Source organism: Grammomys surdaster, unplaced genomic scaffold (genome assembly GCF_004785775.1).
Source record: "Grammomys surdaster isolate TR1022 unplaced genomic scaffold, NIH_TR_1.0 140, whole genome shotgun sequence".
In the NCBI taxonomy this organism is placed as follows: domain Eukaryota; kingdom Metazoa; phylum Chordata; class Mammalia; order Rodentia; family Muridae; genus Grammomys; species Grammomys surdaster.
The window spans coordinates 3,622,868-3,633,392 of NW_021604598.1; the positions used below are offsets into that span (position 1 = coordinate 3,622,868).

General features: G+C 39.1%; 1 protein-coding gene across 1 annotated transcript in view; it reads left to right on the forward strand.

Moving 5' to 3' along the window:
* Bbs9 (Bardet-Biedl syndrome 9) overlaps positions 1-10,525 on the forward strand; it is a 365,371-nt gene that overhangs the window by 156,831 nt on the left and 198,015 nt on the right. The window contains 2 exon segments of the mRNA XM_028763694.1: positions 5,325-5,427; positions 7,108-7,212. Coding sequence (XP_028619527.1) covers positions 5,325-5,427; positions 7,108-7,212 — 208 coding nt within the window.

The following is a 10,525-nucleotide window of genomic DNA, read 5'->3' on the forward strand; positions in this document are numbered from 1 at the left end:
CCAAAGGTAGATGCTGATGTGGAAGTCAGGAAGTGCATGCTGATAAGAGCCTGATATGGATGTCTCCTCAGAGGTCTTCAAGAGTCTGACATATTCAGAGGCAGATGCTCACAACTAGCCATTGAACTGATCATGGGGTTCCCAGTGGAGGAGTTAGAGTGAAGACCATTGGAGCTGAATGGGTTGTGGCCTCATGAGGAGAGCAACAATACCAACCAACCACAGCTCCCAGGGTCCTAACCACCAGCCTGGGAGCACTTATGGAGGGATCCAGGGCTTCAGCTGAATAAGTAAGAGTGGAAGGCCCTGCCGTGCCGGGCACAGGTGGAAGAAGAGATCCTTGACCTCATGAAGCCTGGACGCCCCAGGGGGTGGGAATTTTGAGGGTGGGGAATTGGGAGTAGGGGGGGTAGGTGGGGGTTACATCCACGGAGAAGAAGGAGGAGGGGTAAGGGGATGGGGGGTTCCCGGGTGGGTGGGGGATGGGGTAAGGGGATAGCATATGAAATGTAAATAAAATATCCAATAAAGAAAAACTGGAAAAAAAAAGAAAACCTTAGTTATTAGCTTCACATACCAAATTTATAATTACATTGATATGTAATTATGTATGCACAAAAAGATGTTAGGCTTTCCTTGCCCCTTGTTTAAGAGCATAGCATGATGTAGAAATAAAAATTGGGACTTTTAAGTCTTATAAGGAAATCATGTTATTACCGTAAAGTATCAGGCCCGTCAGTTGACTGGAGCATCATGTTTGGGTTGTGAAGGGATAGCAGAGAAGTACATGTATATTAAGAAAATGCTTCTTTTATTATGATTACATATGTCTTCAATAGGATTCCCAGGCGTTTATCTGCCATGACATTAGCTTTAAATGGATGCATCTATGGCAAGAAAATATGAAACAAAGAAGCTATAAAGTAGTGTAACAACAAATTGATAGTCCTGGAAAAATGGAACCAGAGTCATGTAGTTTTGGTTGAGAGTTTCAGTCTTGTCACTATAGAGTTTGAGAACTAGAACTCAAATCTGGAATGTTCTTAAGGCACTTAAAGTGTGGTAATCAGTCAGCACGTCATTAAGCTGAGAATATTTATCACTGTCCAGACTTGGAAGCCAGGAGAAGTTGTGGATCTTGGCGATTCCCTTAGTCAAAACTTGGACAGAGTTTCTGTTTGCTCAGATTATAGGTTGCTGTCCTTGGAGAAGCTTGACAAGGTCCCCAGCTTTACCAATTGTGTTCGCTTACACTGGCCCAGCGGGTGGCCCAAGTGTGGAGATCTGTGCTCGAAGCTGAAGCGAGCCCAATCTTAGAACAGTTTCCTAAGCTAATTTTTTTGGACTCTTGCCACTGGAAACAAGGGTGGTCTTTCTCCAGCCTCCCTATTCCCTCCCCAGTCACAGACCCTTCTGGAAAGGCATTAGTGGCAAGAAATCAAACGCTTAGGAAAGTAACTGCAGAGGCGCAGGAATGACCTATACTTTGTGTAGGAGCTGTTTTAGACCTGTGTAATGTTATCATGCACACACAGTCATGGGGAAGTCAAGGATCTCTCTGGATATTATAAAAAGAAGTCTTGTACCTAAACTGGATAACACTGTGTGTATCCCCTCCCTCCCCATCACGCAGGAGGTGCTGGCGATAGTGAGCACACCTTTCCCTCCACACTTTCTAGGCTTTTATTTATAACCACCACCCTAACGAGATGACACAACTTCTGGAAAATCTCCCTCCATCACCTATAAGAATCAAGGCATGGTCACTGCTCTTCTTCTCGTTGTCATGATAAAAGCGGAAGCGAGACCATGACGTGCATGGTCACATGGCATGGCAGGACTTACACAGCAGGCCCGATGGGTTTCTGGTCCTGTCTGACAGTCTCTATACAAATTTCTGCTGTAAATCTCTCCTTATGGCCTTTTATAACAGCAGCAGCCAAGATACATAGCCATGAAAGTTTCCATCATAATAAATCCAGTTAATTGAGAAAATTTTTCCATCCGTTCCAAATGAATGAAGATGTGGCTACCTTGAGTATGTGTGCATGATGCATGACCGTCTGTCCAGGCAACAGGCAGAGCGCTCGTTCATACCTGGCCTGGCAGTTGTATTTATATACCTAGGGTAAACATTTGGTATTATATTTCCCAAGGATTATATTTTATTTCTTCTGAATGAGAAAATGGCATGGAAAATTCTTGCATTAACATTTTATATTTTCTCCTTAATATTCTACAATTATTTTCCTTTTAAAATACGAGGTTTATGATTTAGCCAAGTTTTTAATTCACTTTTTGGCTCAAAAACAACTATTCTTTGTTACTGTAGTTATTTTTGTCATATCTCTTTGATTTGTGCTTTGAAAGTGCCTAGACCATTGTTGGATTCAATAAATCTGACGTGGGAGCTATCATGTTTGTTCATCTAAACCCACATGCACGCCCTTCCTGTAACAATGCGGGATTGTGTGATTGCTGTCTGAGCCGTCATCCTTATGCCGGCAGAGTCAGGATGTCTGCCTCTTTCTGAGCAGTTTGTTATTACTTGAGGGAGTTTTCCTTCTCATGCTTACAAGATGCTCCTGAGGTGGTTTTCAGCTCTTTAGTGCCCACTGCCTCAGCAGAGTTGAACATGTTGTTTACTTTCTCTGAGCCTCAGTTATAACGGGTAAAACAGGGAACCCTTTATTTATAAAGTTACTTGTGATTTAAACACTGTGCATAGGCCTACACCCTGGGTTTGGGCAGACAGCAGCAGCTCAGTGGCGATTCTCTTCCCTTCAGTTGGTGTCTTCAGGAGGAAGTACTTGGCTTTCTGAGCTGTGGTTTCTGATTTTAGAATGCTGTGTACTTACTTCACATGGTTGTGGAGATGTGTTGAGATAAGACACATGAGTCACTCACGAACATGGTTTACGAGTATAGAAAGCCACTATGATTGCTATATTTAATTATATGGATGCAGATGACATTATGTTATTGTTAATAGAAGAATACTTAATTGTATCCTATTAATTTACTGGCCCAGCTAGCTGTCTGAAAGAAGCTTGTGTGTACCCTTTCCACAGCTTTTTCTTGCCATAATCACCTTGGGGATTTGCCTAAATGGCCAGACATTACTGAGGAAATTCTGGTTTTGGAGTACCAGGTTCCATGTGTATTAGCAGGGTTTTTATAATAAAATCTAAGAACACATTGTTTGTTTATTTTCTTTTTACCATATGTATTTGCTTCAATAATTTTCCTTTAAAACATTACTTTTTATTTCGAAACATTTTTTTTGATTATTTTTAGGTTGTCTAGAACACATCACTTGGAATCAATATATAACATATATTGGCTTTAATTGTATGTATATATGTTTGTAGGTCAATTATACACTTTTGTATATTTTATATAAATGTATTTGTATAATTGAGAGACAGATAATGCATGCATTTTACTTAAGATAAAAATTAGGTTTCATCATAATAAAGATATAATTACATTATGTCAGTTAACAGTGGTATGTGTGTTTCTCATGTAATAGAGTCTAGTAACCAGACCGAACTGCTCCGTACAAAGGAAGCACACTGAAGGATTATTTTTAATCAACTGCTGATTCCAGGTTGTAGATAAGGACCACCTGAGGAGGTGTAAGACGCTCAGCCCTTGAGTCTGCCTGTAGACAAGTAACCCAATCTAGAGTGCTCATTGGCTGTCTGTTAACAGTTAGATGAAGTCATCTGATGTGAGCAGTTCCAAGAGGCTGAAGCGTTTAGGAAATCACAGCCACAGAGACAAGATGTCCAGTGCAAGGCAGCTGTTCATTATTTGATGCACTCACTGACTTGTGGAACTGCACCCAGAGAAGATGCTCCGTCTGATGTTGGTACTGACAGTGCTCTTCAGGAGAAAGCGAGGCAGCCTGGCCTCCTGTGTCCACACCCCCCCAGCTTCCAGGCACACTTGGTTCTTACAGGGGAAGGATTTCTCAGTATCGATAACTCAGATAGTAGATTTTAGAATTTTGATCCCTCAGGCGTGTAGTAGTTAACACCTTCTTTGATGTTGTCTAGGACTGCTGTGTTGTCGTATTTCTGTGATTAGCCACAGAAGAAAATGCAGATCTTTGATATGTCCTAGAGCTGTAAATACATATAAGTAAGGAGATCACAGAGAGTAATTGTCCTTTGTAAAGATAAATACATTGATACTAGATGAGATAAATAATCCACAACAGTACCTGTGCCTTTAAGGAGAGAACAGACATGCTTATGCCAAAGGCAGTTCTCCAGTCAGATGAGAAGCTGTTTTCTCTCTGACACGGACAGGACACTCACAGTGATCGGTGGCTTCTTTGCAGGTTTGGACCACCTCACCCCCATCTAATTTTAGAACCTTTTGTATTCTTTAAAAGAAATGACAGTGGCCATTTAATTGTCTCTCTTTATCTCTTTTATTTTGAAGCAGATGCTAATCTATATAACTTTCATAGAGGTGCCTGTTCTATTTACTTTATTGAAAATTTAAATAAAGAATTTTTCTTTGGGGGGTTCAAGATAGGTTTTTCTCTGTGTAACCGATAGATATATTTTCATTATAATATTTTTATTAATTCACGGAGAACTTTATACAGTATAGTTGATCATAATCACCTCCTGTCTTCTGAGCTCCTTCCTGATCCATTGCCCACCCACAATTTCTGTTGTCTTTGTTTTTTATAAATCAACGAGTTCAGTTAGCACTGGCCATATACTCATGGTATGAGGCCATCCACTGGGGTGTGGTGAACATATAGCACCCCCCCAAAACCTGTCTCCCTGTCTTAGAAGTCATCAACTGTCAGCTGCCCCTCGCCAGGGGTGGAGCCTATGAGCCCTTTCTCCTCCTTGTTGGTTGTTGACTGGCTTGATCTTAGTCAGGTCTTAGGCAGGCAGCCACAGCTGCTGTGACTTTAGAAGTCACCGTTCTGATCCCAGCCTCCCAGCCTCCCAACTTCCCAGCCTCCCAGCCTCCCAGCCTCCCAGCCTCCCAGCCTCCCAGCCTCCCAGCCTCCCAGCCTCCCAGCCTCCCAGCCTCCCAGCCTCCCAGCCCCTGCCTTTTAAAGTATTTCTGCTCCCTCTTCTGGGGTGGTTCCTGGGCCTTGCAGGGGAAGGGGTCTATGCATTTTATGTAACTAGAATTATGCTCAATATGATTCTTTGTGATTAGCCTTTTTAAAAACTTAGTGTAATATTTTTCATAGTTTATACATCAGCTTCATTTCTTTTTTTGCTGAATGTAATTTTGTGGTATAGACACTGCTTTTGGTATATTATTAATAATTTGTGTGTCTTTAGATTACCCTGCAGAACCGAGTGGTGTTGCAAAAGGTCAAGCTGTCCGTCTATGTGCAGCCTCCACTGCAGTTGACCAGTGATCAGTTCACCTTTGACTTTACGGGTAAGCTTCTTGTCTTGTCCTGATGCTTACTGTGGTGTGAGATTTTTTAACAGTGTACTTATCTCATGGCCCTTAACATCTTCCTGGGAAATCACTGGCATTGTTTCTCTGATATTTCTTCTCCATGTATTAAGTAGGGTTATTTGATGATAATTTTTAGATTATGAATTTCTAAGTAAATTCTTTAACTAGCTGTATCTATTATTGCATTCAAATATTATAGTTTGGATCTCTCTCTCTCTCTCTCTCTCTTTCTCTCTCTCTCTGTGTGTGTATGTGTGTGTGTGTGTGTGTATGTGTGTGTGTGTGTGTGTGTGTGTGTGTGTTTGAGTTGCTAGGGATTGAAGTTTCATGCATGCTAGTAAGAACTGTACCAACTGAGTTATGGCTACAGTCCTGGGAGTCTTCCTTTAATGGGGTTTCTCCAGTGGCCTGTAACATTTGAAGATAGAACACTGGCTTGGGATTTGGCCCAAGTTTGAATTCTGTCTCCTACACTACTTGATGCATGATTTGGGTGAACTATTTTAGTAGCTATTTAAACTGGTAAACAGAGAATAATAACATCTAAATGACAGTATTGTTTTGAAAGTTAGTTAGAAAATGAAACTACATAAAGAATATAGTAAGGTATAAAATAGTAAACATGCCATAAAATGGCAGTTATTAAGGGTTCTCTGTATAGAATCCCACTTGAAACACATTTATTAGTATCTATGAGTCCAGTTAACATCATGTCTTGGTTAACTTTTAAAAATTTTGTTTCTTTTCTTTCTTTCTTGTTTTGTTTTGAGACAGGTTCTCTCTGCATAGCCCTAGCTGTCCTAGAACTAACTATGTAGATCTGGCTGGCCTTGAATTCTCAGAATGCTGGAATTCAAGGTGTATGTTTCTATGTCTGGCTTCTTTTCTATTTTAAATAATATTTCCAATTTGTCTTTACAATTTTTAATTTTTTTGTTTTAAGTTTTCTTTTTTCACATTGTTATTTTAATTTTTAACATTTATTTTGTGGTTTTTTTGTGTATATATAAATATATATATGGATATGTTCTTGCCATAGTTTGGAGATCAGAGGACAAGTTGCAAGAGTGAGTTCTTTCCTTCTACCATGTAAGACCTGGAGTTAGAACTCAGGTTTTGGGCTTGACAGCAAGTGCTTTTACCCTCTAAGTGTTCTTGTCCTGTTAATGTTTCTAAAATATTCTGAAGAATTGTCCTAGTTAAACTCCAGAGGCTCTGTGTAGAGGCTGGAAACCCACTCTCCAACCCAGGACAGCAGCCTAGTCAGTCTCCATTGACACGTTAGCGTGTCATCTGTATCTGATCCCACTCAGACTTCGCTCTAGCTGCCACAGACTTTCTGGCGCCTTTGTGTTGCCCCAGGTAAAGAGATGCAGGGTTGAGGAGCACTAGATGCCATGTGTGGGTTCAGTTCCTGCCCTATAATAGTGTTGTAACCATGGTTCGTACCTCTGTAGTCTGGTCCCTTCAAAGTTAAAAAATGGAGGTGATAATGGTATCTACCTACCATCCAGCATCTCTGTGAAGATTGTAAGAGTAGCTGTTCAAAGTGCTTATTGAAATACCTGACATACAGTAAATGGTGCACAAAATTTAGTTACTATTAATAATTTGCCCCCTTGTATAACATATGTGTGACATTCATATTCCTTATAGTACCAGATATGACCAGCACAGTAGCATTTTCTGTGTACCTGAAGAGAAGTTACACACCATCTGAATTAGAAGGAAATGCTGTTGTTTCGTACTCCAGACCAACAGGTAAACCCGCTGATTTGCAACTTTATGAACCAGATTTAAGCTATTGCAGCTGTAAGTTACATGACCGTGTGTTTAAGGATGTTCTTTTCTACTGATAATTACTGGTGCAGTTACTCTCAGGAACTGTGGGGCTAGCAAGTGTGCTCACCTGGTTTCTGTGCTCTCCTTTTACTCAGTAGCAAGCATAGTGCATTTTTATTAGCACTGGAAAAATGTCCTCTAGGTCAGACTTCATTTATTTAAAGTAAAAAACCTAATATGAATTAGTGAGAAACATGGGTTGCTATAACATTAAATCACTATTCAATCTTAGATAGGTGTTACACTACTAAACAAAACTCCCCACCTTTGGTGTTAGAGTATTTAAGAACAGATCTGTAACATTTTCATCTGGAGTTCAAGTCAGTGTTTTTTAGATTTAAAAGTTTTATTTTTAAAATTAGCATGCAAAATATTAGATATCATTAGATTGTACTTAATTGGCACTGTTAGGTTGTCTCTAGGCTAGGAGGGAATAGCTTGTTATAACTTTGAACTTAGTAGACTTTGGTATGGTAATCTTTTCCTTTCCTGTGTGGTACTTATTTCATAGGAACGGTTCGATGTCAGTTGTTTGTTAGAATATAAAATCAGTGGAAAACACGTTGAAAAGTTCTTCAATGTAGGAATGTAGCAATGTCGTTTCAGTGTAGCAGAGCTGGTAGTTTGCTATTGCAGCACTTTCGTTCTTTGTGTTTTGAAATCATTTTAGACAGTCTTCTTTTAAGGCTCATTTTTCCAGTTAAAAAGGTGTATAGTTAAAAAAAAGTCTCCTTGCTTTTAGCTCAGTGTCACTAACTTGGTTTCCCCCATCTCTCTATTTTTTCCTTGGTGAATCTTCTTGTTTATTCATTGGAAATTATTGATTACTGATGCTCTGATATAATTTTGTAACTTAGGTGTACATTTTAAAATTCTAGTTTTATCTGCTTTGTGAATTACTTCAACTTAAATGGTCTCAATATCTTATTTTACCCAGATGTGATCACCTTATCTGTTACTCAAATTTCCAAACTTTGAGGCTATAGGATCAATCACCTTTATGTTTAGACAGGTTTGATCTCATGGAAAGTAAAAACTTGATAAAGGGTTGAGGGATGAGAGACCTTTCGATGATTTCTGAAAAGCCTGTTGAGGTTTGGATTGTGATTTTTTTTGAGTCCTGAGCAACATAACTGAGAACTTTTTGGCTGCTGCCTCTCCATCCTTTATCTTAACGTCTGAGTAACAGTTATTGTGTTGATCAGTTTGTACAATCCCTTCATTAATATTCAAGGACAAGTAGTGATACTGTATAAAAAGGTATAGCTAATACCTCGTGGACAGAACATTAAAAATGCATTTTAATCCTGTGACACCAGTGAGTGGCCCTGTGGTGTATGGTCACATTTATTGTCTTATGCACAGAATTTAAAATCTCCTAAATTATTGGTAAAGCAGAGGTCTAGATACTATTTGATTCAAAGTTGATTATAAATTAACATAAAAAGCATGTAAAAGAAGAGCAAAAGACAAGCCTCAAAACCCAGCGAACATCTTCTGGAGTAGTGTCTTCTCCAGTTATGTTAAGAGCACTGTCTGGAAATCCTAACATTGTGCTTTTCCGTTGCACCCGGCTTTCACTTACGTTCTTCATGTCAGTCACATACTGATTTTTTTTCATACTGAATTTTTTAAAGCACATTTACACTGGAGTAACATAGAATTTTGAGAGCAGAAGTGTAAATAAACACACTGTTGAATTTCATTTACTTGGGGGTTGCTCTTGAAATAAGGCTTTTGTTTTCTCAGAGTGAAGTGTGGAATTCTTGATATATCAAACAGATGTGTATCAAACTTGGGTTGTAGCTTTGTCATAGATAATAAGTCTTTGTTTCTTCTCTCCCCACCCCCTCTTTTGCATTGCTTCTAATGGATAGATCTAAATCCTGCAGGTAAGTTAAAATAGGGGAAAATGAATTTCTAGGATAAAATTTATTGTTAAACTCAATGGACATTATCCTACAAATGAAGCCTTTATATATGCTTACATCATAACAGACTCCTTTAATATAATGTAATGTTTTAGTCTTGCTACGAAGGGCAGTGTGTCTATTTTTAGAGGATTATCATTACAATTGAGGTGAAGGATAAGAATAGAATGACTTTTTAAAAAAGATTCATTTTATTTTTAGTGATGTGTGCATATGTCTGTGAGGTTGGTGGGTGTATGTACATGTGTGAATGCAGGTACTCTGGAGTCTGGAAGAGGGCTCGCATCACTGGCAGCTGCAGTTAGGTCAGTGTGAACTGCCTGGTGTTGGGAACTTAGCCTGAGTCTTTGGCAAGAGCAGCTTGTGCTCTTTAGCTGTTAACCTATCTCTCCGGACCCAGAATGCCTCTTTTGAGAATTATCAGAAACATCATTGGAAGATTTTTGCTGAAAGTCATTAGCACATGTTCAATATTAGATTATTTTACCCCAATTAAAGAATAGGGAACTGGAAAGTACATGTCAGTTAATTTCTAATATTCTTCTACATGCTCAAATAGACCAACGTTTGTGTCTGATAAGAGTGTTGTGTGCACTGTTATGCAACTGAGTCTTGCCTCATCCAGAAGTTGAAAGACTGGTCTGTCTGGTCAAGGGGAACTTGCCTGGTTTGTGCTGTATCTCATTTTGCCACAGGATACACATACCTGGCTGTGCCCAGTTTAAGTTTGTTTCTTGGGTTTCCCAATAGGTGTCAGCATACACATTTAAGTATCTCTTAATTTACCTTTCCCTTTAGATATATAGATTTAACCCAGCAGGTTGTCTTTATTAAAGATATCTTATTAAGACAAGTTTTAGATAATAATATTCACCGACTAGTAATAATTAAATAGATATAGCTAAACTACTGTTAAACCTGCAGTGTTTGCTCACACAATCTTTTCTTTTCCTTTTATTTTGAGACAAGGTTTCTCTAGGTAGTCCTGTCTGTTCTGGAACTCACTGTGCAAACCAGGCTGTTGTGGAACTCACTACGTAGACCAGGCTAGCTTCAAACTCACAGAGATCCATCTGCCTCTGCCTCCCTAGTGCAGAAAGGCTTGTACACTATTTCTGTCATACTCACACAAGTTTGATGGTGATGCAGTTTGGGTCACATAGTTTGTAATATCATGAGATCTGGAGCTAAGCATATATTTATATGAGAAATGTCTTAGTTAGTAATAGTGTAGATATGTAGCTTAATAATATGAAACTTACCTGATAAAATGTAGTTGACAAAAACCTAATACTACTTAA